This window comes from Ciconia boyciana, chromosome 16 (genome assembly GCF_034638445.1).
Source record: "Ciconia boyciana chromosome 16, ASM3463844v1, whole genome shotgun sequence".
NCBI lineage: Eukaryota > Metazoa > Chordata > Aves > Ciconiiformes > Ciconiidae > Ciconia > Ciconia boyciana.
Window position 1 is genome coordinate 7,809,759 of NC_132949.1, and position 17,765 is coordinate 7,827,523.

Consider the following 17,765-nt stretch of genomic DNA (forward strand, 5'->3'; position numbering starts at 1 on the left):
TTTCCTGCTGCCAGAAATAGCAATCCCTGCCCCTCTCAAACACACCCTTCTTGTCAAGCCAACCTGACAGCTCCAGCAGGAGTAAGAGCTGGAGGATTTCCACAAGTGCTTCACGCCCCTGCATCCCCCATCCACCTCGGCATCTCTCTTACAGACCTGGAAACGCGTATGTGCTGCTGTATCAGCATTCAAAAAAAAAAATTGTATATACACATGTATATATAACTTCTTAGCACTCTTGAGCAGATGAAAATCTGAAGCACCCCAGGTGCAAAGACTAGACAGTACATAAAAACCACTGGACGTATCTTCACTTTCACGCTGGCCGTCACCGCTCAGCTCACGAAGGCGTGGGGTGCAGGCATGGGGTGCAGGCAGGAGCACGCTGCCCCACCGCTGCCCGCACCGTGGGGAGCTGGAAATGAGCTGCCCAAACCAGCCCCTGGTACCTGCCCCGGAGCCTCCCACACCCCACACCGTGCCCCCCACGGGTGATGCCAGGGCACCACCCAGCCACCGCACCCCAGCATCCTCCTCCCCAGCCATCCCACCACCTGCCACAGCAGGGCCTGCCTCAGTGCCCACAGACCCCACACAACCCCAACGCCCCACATCCCCCACAGAGCCCATACACCCCTCCAGACCTCCCACACCCCCCACACAGTGCCCCACAGACACCCCACCCCCACCCCGCAGACCCCACAAAGACACCACCCCAGACCTCACGGACATCGCACACCCTATAGATCCCATGCATCCCCACACACCACACGTACACCCCACAGACCCCACACAGCCCATATATCCCATATAGCAAAACCCCGCAGGCCCCGCCCCGGAACGCGGCGCGCGGCCGCCGTTTCCGTAGGGACGCCGTGGCGGGGGCGCACCGCGGAAGCCAAGATGGCGGCGCACACGCTGCGGGGCCTTTGCCGGCCGCGGCTGGGGCTTCTCGCCGCCCGGTTCTCGCAGCGGCCCGCCGCCGGAACCGAGTACCGGAGCGCCTACAGCCTGGACAAGCTGTACCCGCCGCGACAGGACGGCGACGACGCCGCCGCCACCAGAGCCCCGGTGAGTGGGCGGGGGGGGAGGAAGACGAGCGAGGGGTGGGGCGGGGCTTAGCGCCTGAGTGACCTAGAGCGGGTGGGCGGGGTTTATGTCAAGGGCAGTGCCATCCGCGTGCGCGGGGCTTAGCACAAGGGGCTGTTATCGCGGGTGGGCGGGGCTGATCACAGGGGCGGTGCCATCGCGGGTGGGCGGGGCTTAGTGCACGATTTTGTTTACGGTTGTGGGCGGGGCTTAGCGGATGGGGCGGTGTCGTCGCGGGTAGGCGGGGCTTAGCGGAAGTGTTATGTTGCGGTTGTGGGCGGGGCTTAGCGGAAGGGGCGGTGTCGTCGCGGGTGGGCGGGGCTTAGCGGAAGTGTTATGCTGCGGTTGGTGGGCGGGGCTTATTGGAAGGGGCGGTGCTGTCGCGGTGGGCGGGGCCAGGCAGCCCCGGTTCCCCCGGGATGTGGCTGTCGCCCCGGGGGCGAGCGGGGCCGGTCCGGAAGCGCCGGTGGGGTGGCCCTGCCTCCCCCCGGCCTCGCCCCTGCGCCTAACGCAGTCATCCCGCGGTGTTTTCCAGGAGGAGGCACAGCCGGCCGCCCTCGACATCCCCCTGGGTGAGTCTCCCCCCCGAATCGGGCCTGGGCCCGGGTGCTGGGCTGGGCCTGTCCTGGGTTAAGTGCCCAGAGGTGGGTTAAGCTCCGGACTACGGAGTCCGTGCGCAGAGCTAAACCCAGAGTGCAAGCGCCACCGGGTCACAGGCATCCCTCAGGCCTGCGTGCTGCAGCCTGGATCGTCCCCGTTCCCTGCTGCCCGCTGCAGAACCAGCCGGGGACGTGTCTCCGGGTCAGCGCGCTGCCGCTCTTCTCTTCCAGCTCGCCTGACCGTGTCCTACTGCCGGAGCAGCGGCCCTGGCGGGCAGCACGTTAATAAAGGTGAGGAAAAGACTTTGAACAAGAAATCCTACTCTTTAAGTTGTTTCTTTATACTTTGTGGTGAAGTATTGGGAGCTTGAAACTAAAGAGCATTTTGTGCTGCCCAGTGCTGATTTTTCATTATCATTACCCTGTGTTTTAACACAACTTCTAAGTCTTCACAATGCTCGAGACGAGTGGTGCCATGTTGGATTCTCCTAGAAACGCTCTTACTGGGATCGTCGCTGCTACACGTGTCACACGAAACACCACTTCTGTCTAATCTGTTTTCATTAATCAAACGTAAAACAAGCCAACTGGATTCTGAAACTTCACAGTGCAAAAAATTCTCAGCTCAATTCAAATAAACTAAAAATCCTTCCCATTCTGTCATTGTCATTAAAAATAAGGTAGTTAGTGACTGGTAATAGCAATAAATCTTGTGGTATCTAGAAAGGCAAATGCTGTAACAGAGTCTCCATAAAAATTTAGTTTGTCTTGTAGAGTGGTATGGAAAAATATAGCAAGAAAAAAATTGTGATCTTTCAGGAAGTTAATACTGGAATCATCCTGTGTTCAAAGCCAGCAGTGAACAGACTGAATTATCTTATAAAACTTAGGAAGGCGAGCCATTATATTGAAAAAAAAATCCTGTTTTTCCTCCCAGTGAATACCAAGGCAGAAGTTCGGTTCCACCTCGCGTCAGCAGACTGGATTCCAGAAGCTGCAAGACAAAAAATGGCATCGATGGTAACTACCCCCCAATTTCACACTTTCAGACAGAACATGACAAGTCTAACGAGGTTTCAGCGATCACATCATGGTTTCCCCTCTTTAGCACAGGAATAAGATAAACCGAGCTGGTGAGCTGATTGTGAACTCTGAAGAGAGTCGCTACCAAATGAGGAACCTGGCGATTTGTTTAGAAAAAATCAGAACCATGGTCACAGAGGCTACCGAGAAGCCTAAGGTGGTGTCTAAGGAGACTACACAGAAACTCATAGAGAGGTATCTTTATTGAAATGGCCTTTATTTGAGACTGATTCAGATTATCATGTTCCATGATTTAGTCTGCAGCCTCTTCATACTCATACTCCTTTTTTAAAAAAATCACTGGTCTGTTAGATCTTAACTGCTTTCCTGGGTAGCATCCCAAGAACAGGGACTGTTTTTTCTGACTGTGGACATTTGTCAGCTCATCAAATCTACATTATAACTGTGCTCAAAGTTGAATATTTACATGTTTTCTTTGTACACTAAAGGATCTTTTCATTTTGTTTTAGGGTGGAAAAAATGAACCGTGAACGACTACGACAGAAAAAGATACACTCAAATATAAAACAGAGCAGGAAGGCAGACTTCGACTGAGAACAGCAGAGATCGAAGCCCTTGGCATAGCATCTTTTTAAAGAAATGGCGTTGGCAGCTGTAGATAATGCTAAACTCATGAGCTGGGTTGAATAAAACTGGTATAAAAATGTAAATAAAAATATTTTACATCTTCTTTTGAACTTAATGATACGCTGTGACAGCCTGTCAGTTATTTTGCAGAAAAGTTATTGTTCATGTTTGAGAGAAACTAAAAAGTCAGATTTTTGTCAGCTACTTCTTTTTATTCTTTGTCCCCTTCGTCCAGCCCTCTGCTCTATGAGAGCACCCTCTGCTGCTGAACACATAAGCAGCAGTAGATTTCTGGAGAAAGAAAGGGAAGAGTAAAAGCAGTCTAACCACTTACCTAAGTAGCAACATTTCGAGCACTTTCCTTCCATTTTAGTTAATTTTTTCCTAACAAAAAAAAGTGCATGTCATTTTGTTAAATTAAATTAACCTAAAGCCATGGCAGGAATTTGGCAGGAGGCAGTTGCTCTGTATTAGCAGTAAAAGACAGAAACCACCCTGTAAGTACAGGAGGCTTCTGGGCCTTGAGATAGAACGCCATAAAACCACAAACGAAAGTCTTACAGGCTTCAAGAGTCCCTCGTTAGTGGATCCTGTTTAAACAGAACAAAGTTCTGTGGTTTAATCTGGATTTCACCCAATCAGTTTACTGGGGGGACCTCAAAATACTGAAATTACACTTTTTTCATCTGCTCAAGGGGCCCCAGTGGCCTAATGGATAAGGCACTGGCCTTCTAAGTCAGGGATTGTGGGTTCGAGTCCCACCTGGGGTGAGGAGAGGTGGTTCTGTTTTAGGCAAGAACCAAATAAGAGGGGAAAGTGCTCTCCACTGGTGCCTGGAGTTTAATTGGGGCACAGCGAGGTGCACTGGGCTCTGCTCTGACACTCACACCTCTGCTACAGCCAGTGCCTGGTCCCCTTTGGAAGGGGGACTTTTGAGTTCTGCCCTTCCACGGTCCAGATCAGCATTTACATCTGCAAAAAGCAGAGAGCTCAAATCCTACATCCTCCCCAAAATGAGCTGCCCAGGGGTGGGGGGGGTGTGCAGGAGCACGCTGATGCATCCTGACACCGCTGCCAGGAAACCCTGCCCTAGGTTGGCTGCCTCCACCTCTGTGCACACCTTGCCCAGCAAGGGGAGCAAAGATAATAAACTCTTCTCCTGCTTAAAGCTTTTCTGCATGGGAGGGAGGTGGCTGCCAGCTGCCCCTCTCACAGGCAAAGGTGTCTGCAGCTCTGTGCTGTGCCCTGGCCCTTACAAGCAATGGGGTGGTGCTGCTGCAGACGTATTTCTGACACCGAAAGTCATCACATGAGCATCACCTGGGGCAGCAACAGCCTCAGCTGAGACCTCTGTGGCTCACGTATCCGGGCACACCACGTATGAGGGCTCAGGTCTTCCTTCCCAGATATTACAGGAAGATTTGCAAAATTTTGCTTAAAGCCTTGGAGCCAGCACACGATGCCCGGGTTTGGAGGAGATGGACGCTTCAGGGATTAAAACCAAATTCCAAGATTGTGCCTGTTTTTACACCAAGCAACCCCCTTCTTGCCCACATCAGCCTGCTTGAGCCAGGGGTACCCTGGGGGTGCCCCACAAAGGGGTGAGATGCCCCCAGCCGCAGCAGGGAACCCCCCAGGCCGGGGCACCGCAGGAGCTGGTGTGGATCCCCGGAGCAGAAAAGAGTCACCCCAGATGGGACTCGAACCCACAATCCCTGGCTTAGGAGGCCAGTGCCTTATCCATTAGGCCACTGGGGCTGCCTACAAACGTATTTTTGGTGCCTAACTTAACTCTCTGATGGCCGGAGGGGAGCGTGCCCGCGGAGTGCGGGGAGGGGGGTCCCACGCAGCCCATGGAGGACCCCCGGGGCTGAACATCCCCCGGCGCAAGGCAGCACCGTCCCCCCCAAGCCACGCAGCTCTCCTCCCTCCATGGCCCAGTAAAACCGCCCAGGGCAGCCCCAGCTCTGTGCACAGCCCAGAAATGCCGGCGGGGCGGGGCGGGGGGGAGGCGAGGAGGGGCTGGAGACCCCTGCGAAGGGCCCAGCCCCGCCGGCACGGCCTCACCCCGCTCTCCCGCGGCGGCGGGGCGAGAGGTGCCGGTGCCCACCGCCGCTTTTCGGTGCAATAAGCCGCCCCGCCCGCCCCGAGCGACGGGGCCGTTTGCTCCGGATCCCCGCGGAAAAAGCGAGGGGGGGGGCGCGGGGCAGAGGAGGGGAGTGGCTCTTGCCCGGCCCCAGTGGCCTAATGGATAAGGCACTGGCCTCCTAAGGCAGGCACTGTGGGTTCGAGTCCTACCTGGGGTGGCCGCCGCTTTTTTCCCACCCCGGCTCCTTGCAGCAGCGCCCCGCAGGGAGGGGCGACGTGGGGACCCCCCCTTACACACAGACCCCTGGGCGTCGCCCCAGCCCCGCGGTAGCTCACCGGGCGCTCCCCGCAGCGGCAAAAAGCCCCAGCCCGGGCCGCCCCCGCCCTTTTACCTCCCCCCGGGAACCGGCCCCAGCTGGGGCTCAGGCCCCGCCCGGCGCCACGGCGTGGGGCCGGGCTCCGGTTCGCCTCCACGCCCGGAACAGGGCGCCCTGGGCTGTTGCCCCGCCGTGGGGCAGAGCCCCAGGGGCACGAACCCCATGGCCGGGAGATCCCCGGGGACTTGCAGGGCAGATCCCACCCCAAAGCTGCCCCCAGCACGGGCACGTTCCCGCGGGCTTTGCCCCACTGATACCCCCGGGGGTGCTCTCACCCCGCGGCATACCGATCGCCGTCCCCCCAGGCCAGCGGCACGGGGAAATTAAACGACTCGAGGATCTCTCGTGGCTTTAAAACAACCACGAAGGGACTCGAACCCTCAATCTTCTGATCCGAAGTCAGACGCCTTATCCATTAGGCCACGTGGTCCCCCATAACTCTGCTCTGGGGACCGTGACACACACCGGGGGGGTTCCGGGGGGGTCCCTGCACCCCCCGCGCATCACCCACACTCCCATCCCTCCTGGGACTGCAGCCGTTCCTCCTGGGCCAACGCTGCCGATGTGGGTGAGTGGGCGAGGGGTGCCTCCCCCCATGGGACCCCGGGTGCCAGTAGGGCATCATAGACACCCCCCCTCAGTTTACCCCGTGTGTGCTGACGGAGACTGTGCTGTGCAGGAATCTTGCAGGCTGGAGCGGCGACATTCCCCCTCCTGCCACCAGCCTCACTGCCCGCCGCTCAAGCCATGTGCTGGGGATGCCAGCAACTCGGAACATAAATGCAACCCAAAATGCAAACAGCAGACACCATCCAGGAGACATCCGCACTCCCCTGACACAGAGCAGCTGGGGTCACCCTCCTCCTCCAGCTGCCGAGGGTACCACGAGTCCAGGCCTTCCGTACCACGGCCCCACAGAAATGCAAAGCCAAGACCGTCATGTCCAGCCAAGGCTGCTACAGCTCCTTAAGCAGGAGAGAAGGAGTGTTTCACTCCCAGGATCAGGCATTGCTGGTGAAGAAAGAAGGACTGGGACAGCCAGGACCCTGGAGACAACTCATTCTTTCCCGTGACAGCATTCAGTGTGGCAGTCACAGTGCCAATGAGCCACTGGTGACGGGCACCTGCTGTAACGTAGCACCGCTACAGCATAACAGTGTGACACAATGAGAAACACCACAGGCCTTGTTAAGCTCCTGTTCATTATCAATAACACCTGTGTTCTCCTCCCAGTGCAGCTTTGCTTCTCCCCAAAACCTGCGTTTCTCATCTAATCCTAAAAAAAGAGTTTCCCAAAGCCAGATGCAGGGCAGGAAGACGTTTTTAACTTCTTCCACAGCCATGGGAGGTTTTTGGGGACATAGTGGTTCCTGGGGTATGTTCAGCTCAGCTTCAGCCAGCGTGTCTTTTCCGATGTGTCTGTCAAACGAAAGCTGAGCAGACACACATTGGAGAGAAAGGGCTGCACGAGAAGAGCGCTTGTGCTCCGCGGGTGTGCAAAGCTTCCCAGTACAGCGGGCGGCAGCAGCCAGCAGATGAACCAGAGCACACAGCAGATGAACTGGAGCACGCAGCAGATGAACCAGAGCACACAGCAGCTGCCCCAGCTCAATCCACCCCTGGCCCCCCCAAGAGCTCAGCAAGGTGGGGGGGGTATGGGGAGGGTGTAGGGTGCAAATCCCAGTGGTGTTGGAGGGGAGAGGCCAGTGTGATGGGGGGCACGGGTGGGCAGCACCATGCCAGATGTGCGGTGGGGACAGCATGGCCAAACGGGTCTGGTGCCTGACGGCAGAGCAGGGGTCAAGGGTCTGAGCCCCCCATGGCTGAGTGTCCTTTGGTCCCGGGGTCTCACGCCAGGGTGCAGGCAGGGCTCCTTGTTGCTGGCAGCAGTTGCCTGCTCTTACCCAGCACCGGGGGATTTTCAGCCCTGAGAAAGCCTCGTGTCACTGCAGCGTTTCTCCCTGGGGCTGTTTTCTTCCCTCTCTGCACCCTGGTCCTCACCCACTGGCCAGCAAAGACGCTCCCGCTCATGAGGAGCAGCACAGGTTCAGCCTTCTGCTGCCTGAGACTTAGTGGTCCAGGGGCAGGAGAGGAGAGAAACAGCAGGAACAAAACCTAGTGCTGCCCAAGCAAGGCCATCACTGATGGAAGTCCCTCAGAACATGCAGTGAACCAGCCCAGGCCCCTCGCGATGCTGCCACCAGGACATCCCAGCGGTACTGCGGGTACAGCATCTCCAGGAGCTGCAAAGAAAATGCTACCCCAAGGAAGCCAAGTGATCATCTTGTTCCTGAAACAAAATCCCCCAAGAGCCACCTGATGCTATGCCAACTTGTAAGAAGGATGCAAAAACTGTGCTCTCACCATGCTTTCAACCACAGCCCTGAAGCTAATCACCCACAGAGGTGGAAGTCAACTGGTCCCAGGTAATACCAGCCTGGATACACCCCTTTAGCCCCTTTCCCTGGCCCTCAAAGCAGGCAGGGTTTGCTGAGCAGCGCAGGGCCCTGCAGCTCGGTTGCCTGGGGTTGCCGGTGGTCCAGCGCCCGGGGCTTCAGCAGGTTTACTCCTTTCAAGGCAGCAGAGTCATTTCCTCCCACACCTAATAGAGAAAAATTACTTAGAAAGAAACTTCACTTTAGGTTTTACTAGTGTAATATCACCCTGACTGCAGTTGCCTTTTAAAATCCATTAACTCTATAGGAAAAGACCTTCCAAGAAGCTTTTTAATGCAACAGACCTGAGAGGGCATTATCCCAAAGGCACTTATGTGGAGGACTCTGGTCCCAGGGCAGCACAGCCAAACTGCACGATCCCCAGCCACCAGCCCCTCGCGGAGATGCGGTTTCTGGCAGAGGAGTAAAGCTATCTTCCCATTAGAGCTTGTCCTGCTCTGGGAAGAGGCTTGCATGATACCTGCAAGGTAGTCATCCCCCAGCATCAATGAGCGTTTTGTTGGGGGTCAGATGCAGCTGATGATGCAGGGAGCACCCAGAGGGGGTAAAAATGCAGCCAAAATTACCTGCTGAGCCCTGACCCAACACAGGCCCAGCTCTGCCCAGACAAGGCTGAAAAACCAGCTTTAACTGCTCTGCTTTTGCACCTTCTGGGACACCTTGAAAGGTGCCCGTGCTCCAGGCGGACGGGGCAGAGCCAGTGATGGATGTGCTCTCCCCTCCAAAAACCATCCGCTCATTAACACCTCTCCAAAAATCATCCTTTCATTAACAGGTCCCAAGGCAAAAGCTGGTAGCTATTCCCTCAGTAACGGCCTCACTCGAGCTCTCAGCACACGGGACCACACGACTAGCCGGATAAAGCATCCGCCTTTGCACTGAAGCCTGCGGCAGTTTGTAGCTGCTCCTCGTTGCTTCCCTTTTTCATGAGATCTAAATTGGGACTGCTGGCCAGGGGCAGAGAACCACCTCGTCCCAACAGCATCATGTACGGCCTGCGTACAGCAGTTGTTGGCACAGTGAGAAAGCCTGGAGCTGCCACGGGGATCTCGCTGCCCCAAAACACTCGTCATGGCACCCCCAACCTCCCTCTTCGGTCTCCCCCTCTGCAAGCTGTCTCCAGCAGCTGCGCTCACGCACGCACATTCAGCAGCGCTGTTTCATTTGCACTTCTGGATTCTCCCATTGCATGAATCTCCTTAATTGACATCTGCAACCGGGGATGGGAAACGTCTTCCCACCTGGCAGCCAAAGCCAGCGTCCCGCGGGCAGCAGCAGCAGGAGGCCTGGCAGTGCTGCGCGGGGCTGGCGGCACTAAAACGGGGAAGAGGAGCACGGAAACGGGGTTGGCACCGGCAAAAGGAAGGGGGGGCTCACCCCAGATGGGACTCGAACCCACAATCCCTGGCTTAGGAGGCCAGTGCCTTATCCATTAGGCCACTGGGGCTGCACGAAGCACGCGCCCCGGCGCGCGGAAACGGCCCCGACCCCGACGCCCGCCCGCCCCGCGGGACCGTGTGCTGCGGGGGCGCAAAGGTGGTCGCGCGTGTAACCCACGCGGAGGAACCACCGCGGGGCTGCAGCGGAAGCGGAGCTGGGCTGTAGCAGGAGCGGCGGGGGCACGGGGCCAAACCTGGGTTCGCCTTTTCCCCCCACCCCGCTATAAAGGGAAGAGGCGCGAGGGGAGAAGGGTGGAAAGCTGGTGCGGGCTCAAAAGCGGGGGAAAAAGGGCCGACCACGAAGGGACTCGAACCCTCAATCTTCTGATCCGAAGTCAGACGCCTTATCCATTAGGCCACGCGGTCACCGGTGCTGCAGCCCCCCCAGCGCTGCTGCCAACCCCCAGCATCACTCCCACCCCCCCGGCCCCCCCGACCTCCGGCTGCGCTGCCGGGGCACCAGCGCTGGAGCAGCCCGGGTGCCGGGGGCACGGTGGGATGCCAGGCGGCACGGCGGGGGAAGGACCGCCCGCTGCCGCAGCCAGGCCGTGGGGAAGCCAAGGGTGGGACTTGCCGGCTGCCATTGCTGCGCTGGGGCCGGGGGACGGTCCTGCAAGCCAGGGCTCGGGTGCTTTGCTGGGGACAGGCAGAAGCAGGGTGCTGCGCAGGGAGGGCTTTCGCCGAGCATCCGAGTCACCCCATCGCCTCACCCAGCCTCGCAAGTGCCACATGGACCCGGCTTCCCTCCCTCCTCTGCCCCCCACGGCGAGCTGCCGCAGAAGGGACGTTGCGCAGGGTGCACGGTGGGGCCAAGGAGCTTGCTGCGACAGGACACTCTGGGTGCCAAAAGTCTGCAGAGCAACTGGATAGATCTGCAGCTCCCGTGTACTCACATCCCACCAGCTGCTGCCAGACATGAGGGACTGCTGAAGGCCAAGTCACCTCTAGCACCCTTCTGGGGGCTCAACTTTGTCCCACCTCCAGTGACACTGTCACCCACCAGCGTAAGCTCCTACAACCAACACAGCCCTGAAGCCCCAGCACAGAGGTCACCCCTACTTCTCCTCGTGCCCCTTATGTCTAAGTCAAACCCCGTCTTATGGTCCATACGCTTCCCACCTCCTATCTGACACAACCAGAGGTCACAGTAATAAGGTGCCATCTACAACGTCCCAGCAGGATGGGACTTTCCAAGCACACATGAATTGGAGCTGCTCCCCTGCAAGGGAACCATCACTTCGAGCACCTGAAGGTATGACTGCAATCACAGCATAAAAAGTAGGGAGTGATGGAGAGGAGCGTGGCTGAGGGAAAGACAGATGGAGTTGTAAACAAAAAAGTCTCTGAGTCTTTCATCTTAACCATGAGGACTTGGAGCAGCACCTTGAGAGCACGGGAGATCAGCAAGGAGGTAGAAACAGAAAATCAGTGGGTGCGTGAAATTGGGACAGTGCTTTGGGAAATGGGGACATGCTCTAACACCCCGCAGCCTGGGCTGCTATGGAACAGGACGGGGCTCAGAGGAGAGCAGCCTCTCCTCTGGCTCCCCACCACCCCTCACGGTGCACAAGCAGTAATTCCTATTCCATTTCAAGGGGGCGGCAGCAGAGTCTCAGCTCTGTAAATGAGACAAAATTTGTTTCTGAGTTTGTTTCTCCTTGCCTTTTCTTTGTGGAGATGGGCCCTTTCTTTTCCTCTCCCTCAAATTGGATTTTTTTTTAATGACTTTATTTTTCCTTTACTGGAACTAAAGGCTGCTCCCAAGAGCCAGCTGAGTGCATCAAACCATTAGCAAATTCTTCCTTCCAATGCAAATAAATACATAAAAAGTCTAGCTTCTGTTTACAAAATATCCGTCTCTCATTAATAAATACCAAATCAACTTCTACGTAACAAATGACATGTCCTGGAACTGCTCATAAGACACACGGTACCATTTGCCTCCTTATTCGGAAGCAGGAGACAATGCAGCGAGCTTTTATAGCTATCCTCACCTTTTCTCTTGGGACAGGTAAGTTCAAGAGGGATAGAAAAGCTTGGAGGAATTCTTTTCTCATCTATGTGAGAAGGGAGTTGCCTGTGTTAATGATGATTTTCATATCCACAGCTCCATACCCTTTCTCTTTTGGTACATCTCTCTCTCACAGGTTGAGATCTTGCCTGATCCTTTTCTGATTCAAGTGGAATTTTTTTTCTAGCAGGGGCTGCTCCGAGGTATGCCTGCACCTACTACAATGTTGTTGAGTAACCGAAGATTTCCTCTCACAGCAAGCTCCATGCACACATACTGCCCAAAACAAGCTTGAAGGAGCTTCTGGAAGTGAAGATGGATTTTATGCTGGTGGCTATTCTCTCTGTGGTAAGGACCCAAAACTCCTGTCGAGTCTTTATAACAGAAAGCAGGGTGATTGCTAGATTGGGGTCTGAGTCTTCTGCCAGGCAGGGCTGGGCCAGCAAGGCCACGGGGATGAAAATCAGCCCCCCCCTGCTTCTTCAGCTGTCTGCTGTTTGAAAGCATTTTTGGAAGATCTGGAGTATTTTCTCTCACCTACTTCCAGGAAAAAGTCCAGAGGCAGGCACAGACAAACAGCCCACTTTTTACCAGGCTTTAGAAGCAACTGTGCAGTGTGCCTGAACCGAGCAATGCAGTTGCAGGGCACTGGCATGTAAATGTTAACCATAATCTATTTTTTCTCAAACCATTGGACCATATGCTCCCTCTTCTCTTCAGCTGTAGGACCAAGATCCTTGAGGTCTCCTCCTGAGCTGAGTTTCTGCAGCCTGTGCCATCCACTGCAAGAACAGGAGAGAGCTTCTGGGCTCTGCATTGGAAGTACCTAAGAAAATCAGCTAAATATCTTCCCTTTTGTTTCTCCAGGTCAAAAAGCTCCAGACGGTCACTTTTTACTTTGTGTTGAACCCGGTAGGTCCCTTGAGAGTGTTTCTCTCGTGATGCCCAGCAAGATGGCTGGTGCCGAGCCCAGCACTCATTTCTCTCCTGCAACTTCTTCCCCCAGACGTGGAAAAACACTTTTGCAACTTGGGACCCACAGGATTTCTGTAACATTTCCAAAGTTGTTCTGCCCACAGGTATGTATTGATCTCCCTCCATCTTCATTTTAGAGCAGTAGGTTCCCCTTTCATTTTTATCCACTGGCTGAAGAGAAATACAATGGATGCAAACTGTTGGTAATATTGTAGGAAATGCGATAAACTCACATGGTTAAAAGTTGCTCCCATGAGCTCTCTGTAGCCAAGAACCTCATAATTTAGATTAATGGCGACCACAGTTTATACAAAGCACCTTGTGGCTCTGTAATACTGTAACATCTCCAGAAATGTCCCCTCTGGGCTGTAGTTAAAGCTGAGGAAGCATCAGAGGCCAGCAATGTCATGGAATGGAATGACCCTCAGCAGTCTGTTGTAAGACAGAGGATAGACCACTGTGGGTCTGACAGAGGGACCGGGCACCACTGCTAGTTCTTTGGCTGGGGGGGAAGGAAGGGGAGGCAGCTCTGCAGCACAGCAGAGCCTGCAATGAGCCCCTGCCCCAGGTGAGAGTGGGAAGCAGAGGGGAGAGAGCAAGAAATTTCCTTAGGAGGCGCAGGGGGAAAAACCAGCTGTCTGGTGTGTGAGTTCAGCTACTACAAACCTTAGCCCAGAGGCATTCAGCAGCCCTTCTTCAAGCCCAAGGTTTCCTCTCCTCACTACTACCTCCCATGGCCGGATGACAGCATGGAGCCCCCCAAAAGGATGCTTACAGCCCAGGCGTTTGTGGGACCGAGGAGCATTGCACCGTCTCGGAGCTTGGTTGCTCTCCACTTTTGTTTCCTCCAGAGTGAACAGACAAAACTCAAAATTGGATTATATGGCCGTCACGCACAACAGCAGCTTCAACTCCACCCAGCCCTTCCAGGTTACCTTAATGTGCAGCTTGATGATCCCCAAGTTTCCCTTCGACACCCAGACGTGCAACCTGAGCATAGCTTCATTTCTCTACCCAGGTACAGTGGCAAGCTGAGTTTTACCATAGCTGGGCTAAATTTGCAGGAGGAGGAATAGATGAGATGGACCCTGGCTAACTCCTGGGTTCCCTTAGCAGCACCACACACTCACACTTGGTTAGTGGGGTTGAGGTCATGTAACACCAGGGAAAACAAGCTAAAACACTATTATTCTGTTTTGGCACGTTTCCCAGCAACATCTCTAGAAGCATCTGGATGTTCTGTGCTAAGTCGTCCCCTCCCTGGATTGGTCTCTACGAACCAAGAGACTAGCAGGCTTCTTGCAACCCCACTTGTTCACATATGATTTTGCAGGACTGATCTTCAAACATACTGAAAGCCATGGAAACAAGAGGAAATTAAGGACAGTTTCAGGGATGCAAACTGCAGTCAGAGTTCATCCCAACAGGAAGGGCTGAAAAATACGCAGAGGCGACACAAAACCCTCCAGCTCCCATCTGCAAAGGACAATTGTCCTTATTCACCAGAGCCCTTTTTAATTTCTCCTTGATGGGCTAAGAAACCCCAGCAGTGCAAGAAACATTGCCTTTCCCCATCTGCACACACTCTTAGTTGGGAGGGAAAGGGAGAGGAAATAACTGACCTCTAATAAATACCTCAATTTTGCAACTTCTCTCCTCCCCTCCCTCCTGCCCAAGCAGTAACAGACTTCATCATGAAGACGAGACGGACACCAGCTGAGATGACGAAAGACAGCCAGAGTTACTTCCTAACTGATGGAGAATGGAAATCCACCAACCTGAGCATCATTGAATACATCGAAGAGCTGGATGATGGAGAATTTTCTGTGGTCACCTACTGTGGCAGTACTTTCATACAAAAACAAGCTCACAGGTAGAAAAGACAAAATCCAGGAAAACTGGGCTATTTGCAAGTTAGTGTATTGTTCCACGTTTCTCAAAACCTTGCAACCTCATGTCTAAGATCTAAGCCACAAACAGGAGGGAAAGCATTTTATTTAAAAGATGATCGAGCCTGACAGTCTTAGACAAACTGCTTCCAGACAAGCTTACAGATCAGCAATCGGTTTGTGGGGCCAGTACGGATATTTCTCCTTGTCCAGTTTGGTTTCAGGGAAGGCTTCATGCAAGTCTTCAAATGTCATCTGTTCAAAGGGAATCATGCTTCTGAGCTTCTGAAGCTTGAAGTGGGAGCAGAGACAAACATGTTACAAGTCACTTGTCAGCAAGAAAGGGCAAAGCACACACAAGTAAGAACAAGGTGTGTGCCAGGCTGGGTTAAAGAGAATATTCACTAAGCAAAATCCAGACTTACTTGTTGCTCATACTGGGCAATACGAGCTTTGGAAGCCTGCACATACTCAGCAGTGCTCTTTGCCTGCAGGAGAGCAGACAAGGTGGTGAATATGGTTATGATGAAGACAGTGACCTAGAGTGAACCTGCAACCCCATGCTTTAAGTTGGCATTAAAATTCATCATTGTTACACTAGATAAGCAGACAGAATCTTGATCAAATCCCAAACAGCCAAACCCTTCCATGTGCAGAGAACCTCTTGCTTAGCCGCAGACACATGTGAAGACCAGAGCCATGCTCTCGCTCAGGCTGCCCTGCCTGTGCTGATGCTCGTACAGAACATCCCCTCCCTCTCACCCCTTCCCATCTTCACAGAAGTCAGACAACCCTGGCATTAGGGAACAGTTTAAACACTTACAGCTTCCTGCTCTTGCGCATCAATTTTGGCAGTTTGTGTATCCACTGGCTCAGGAACCTTTAGTGCACTGAACTGTAAATTGAAAGAGACAATGTTTTATATGTTATATGAAATAATCCTTCACACTAAGGTCATTTTCCCTAGCGGCACGGGAACATTCCCTCCTTTCTTCCCAGGATATGCTCACAACAGCGTAAGTTACCGAGCTTTCTAAAACTGATCACTACAGCTTGACTGTGTCCTTCACAAGCAGCGCTGCTCACCTGTGAGTTTAAAGCAATCTATTCCATACTGCATCCCACCACCAGGACACGTAACAGTACACACATTCATCACAGCGCTCTAGAGAGCAAAGCACAGCATTGTAGGGAAGCAAGGAAGTCTAATACCAAAGACTTATCATATCACGGACTTCTTTCCCCCAAGACAAAGTTCCCAGATCCACCTGAGGTCAGTGGGTCCTCCCAGTCTTGGGAGGCCAATTTTCATGGTGCCAGTGACACCATGTGCCCTTCGGCAAAAGCCTCCCTCGTGCTTCTCAATTCCTGCTTATAAAGAGGAGGGCAACCCCTGCAGGCATCCGCTAGCTTTACACATTTCACAGCGTGCAGACCTACACTCACCACCTCCCTCCATTCAGTGAGTTAGAGAAATACTTTGAATGGTTACTTCAGGAGAGGCACTACCCAATAATTCACTCCTGCAGCCAAAATAATTTATCAAGTTTTCTTTCACCAACTTTCTCACCATGCAGTGCCACAGGTTTCCTCAACAAGCGACCTCCTTGAGGTTAGCGACACTGATCTGCAGGATGTAAAGCTGGGGCATCTGCTAGCCAAAACCAACCTCCTCTGACAATTCTGGTGTTTTCCTCTCAACACCAAAGACATTCCCCATTTAAACCTCCAAGAAGAGCAATGCCCAGCTGGCAAAGATACTGACCTTCTTCTGAAACTCATCCACCATGCCAGCTTTAGCAACAGTAGCCTTGTAATGAGCCCAGTCGATGGTCGGGGGTTTCTCTGGCAGGGCAGCCAACCTAAAGAGACAGAGGACAGCAGTCACAACCAGCACTAGAAGCAACCCTGTGCTGTCATTTGCTCTCTGCCACAGTTACTTTCCAGAGTGTCAACAGAGCCTGCTCAGTTTAGTTTAAATATTTTCAGGGCCGTCATTAACAAGCAGTGATGAACCACTTCTGCAAATGCCTTTGCCCTTCAAACAGACTTCGCTATACGGACAAGGAGAGTTCAGCCTGCAGCCCTGCTCCACTTCAAACTACTATATGGCATCTCTGGGTGCAGCCCTGTAGGAAAAGATTAGGCAGTTTTCACACGGAGGCAATGAGCAATATTAACTGTAATAGCCAACAACATTTGTATCAAGCAGCAGATGCTGAAGCATTTGAGAAGACTCGTGAATTTGTGCAGCATTTAACAGAATAACAAAGCTTGCAAAATGTTCTGAACATGCCAAAACAAACTGCTTTCACAGAACTGCTTTTTTACGTTGCAGTTATTGTTTTACTCTGGGGAGAATTAAGTAAAGATGATTTGCCAAAAAAAAAAAGCCACCAGCTGTCTTGAAGGTGACCTGTTTTAATACCTGTCAGGACACTTCTGCAAGACCACAATTACTGACACTGGCTCAAGCCGGTAGCACAAAGGTTGAATGGTTCAGCCAAGGGGTTGAACTGCCCCACACATGGGATCTGGGCAGACACTCACCGGGCCGACAGTGCATCGCTGCGGGTCTTCAGGGCGTTGAACATGGCCCTCTGATTCGAGGGCACCCTCTCGGCGAAGGCCGCCCAGTCAATGGCCTTGATGGCAGCTTTGCGGCCCGCCATGCTTCCAGGCTGCGCCCAGGAGAGATGACACCAGGCGGGTTACGCCGGGGGGGAGCGGGCAGGGCCCAGCAACCGCGGGGCTGGGGAGGACGGCTCCAGTCCAGGAACGCCGGCACCGAGGGGTGCGGGCTGGGGCGAGAGGGGGAGCCGGGACACGGGGAGCCGCTCCCCAGCCCAGCCCAGCCCAGCCCAGCCCCGCCCCGCCGCGGCCTCACGCCCCCCGCCCCTGCCCCTCCAAAGCCCAGGCCCACCCCGGCCTGTTCCCTCCCCCAGCCCCGGTAGTCCCCGATCCTCCTCCCCGGTTCTCCGGCCGGTCCCTCGCCCCCAGGCCCCCCCGGCCCCGCCGCGGCGCGGCCCCGCTCTCACCTTCACTGACCGCCACCGCCGTCCCCAGGCGCAGACGCGAGCGGCGCCGGAAGTCCCGGCCCCGCCGCCCAATCAGAGCGAGGTCCCACCGGAAAGCGTCTTTCCTCTCCTTCCCGGTGACCGCCGCTGGTGC

General features: G+C 54.4%; 2 protein-coding genes and 5 non-coding genes across 7 annotated transcripts; 2 read left to right on the forward strand and 5 right to left on the reverse strand.

Annotated features, from left to right (window-relative positions):
- The first annotated feature begins 875 nt into the window (after window positions 1-875).
- Window positions 876-3,492, forward strand: MRPL58 (mitochondrial ribosomal protein L58). The gene is made up of 6 exons (XM_072880994.1): window positions 876-1,071; window positions 1,625-1,661; window positions 1,920-1,979; window positions 2,626-2,708; window positions 2,797-2,966; window positions 3,242-3,492. Exons 1-6 carry the CDS (start codon window positions 904-906, stop codon window positions 3,324-3,326), a joined length of 603 nt encoding a protein of 200 aa, XP_072737095.1. The 5' UTR covers window positions 876-903; the 3' UTR covers window positions 3,327-3,492.
- A 564-nt stretch (window positions 3,493-4,056) lies between these two features.
- On the forward strand, window positions 4,057-4,129 carry TRNAR-UCU (transfer RNA arginine (anticodon UCU)). The gene has a single exon. It is a non-coding gene; the product is annotated as a tRNA-Arg (tRNA).
- Window positions 4,130-5,044: 915 nt separating this feature from the next.
- Window positions 5,045-5,117, reverse strand: TRNAR-CCU (transfer RNA arginine (anticodon CCU)). Its single transcript has one exon. It is a non-coding gene; the product is annotated as a tRNA-Arg (tRNA).
- A 1,064-nt stretch (window positions 5,118-6,181) lies between these two features.
- Window positions 6,182-6,254, reverse strand: TRNAR-UCG (transfer RNA arginine (anticodon UCG)). Its single transcript has one exon. It is a non-coding gene; the product is annotated as a tRNA-Arg (tRNA).
- A 3,400-nt stretch (window positions 6,255-9,654) lies between these two features.
- Window positions 9,655-9,727, reverse strand: TRNAR-CCU (transfer RNA arginine (anticodon CCU)). The gene has a single exon. It is a non-coding gene; the product is annotated as a tRNA-Arg (tRNA).
- Window positions 9,728-10,012: 285 nt separating this feature from the next.
- On the reverse strand, window positions 10,013-10,085 carry TRNAR-UCG (transfer RNA arginine (anticodon UCG)). Its single transcript has one exon. It is a non-coding gene; the product is annotated as a tRNA-Arg (tRNA).
- A 4,597-nt stretch (window positions 10,086-14,682) lies between these two features.
- On the reverse strand, window positions 14,683-17,749 carry ATP5PD (ATP synthase peripheral stalk subunit d). Its single transcript, XM_072880786.1, has 6 exons — window positions 17,633-17,749; window positions 17,145-17,275; window positions 16,360-16,456; window positions 15,418-15,489; window positions 15,020-15,082; window positions 14,683-14,885 (listed from the first exon to the last, which is right to left on the reverse strand). The coding sequence occupies exons 2-6, from the start codon at window positions 17,264-17,266 to the stop codon at window positions 14,754-14,756; spliced, it is 486 nt and encodes a 161-aa protein (XP_072736887.1). The 5' UTR covers window positions 17,267-17,275; window positions 17,633-17,749; the 3' UTR covers window positions 14,683-14,753.
- Window positions 17,750-17,765: the final 16 nt, after the last annotated feature.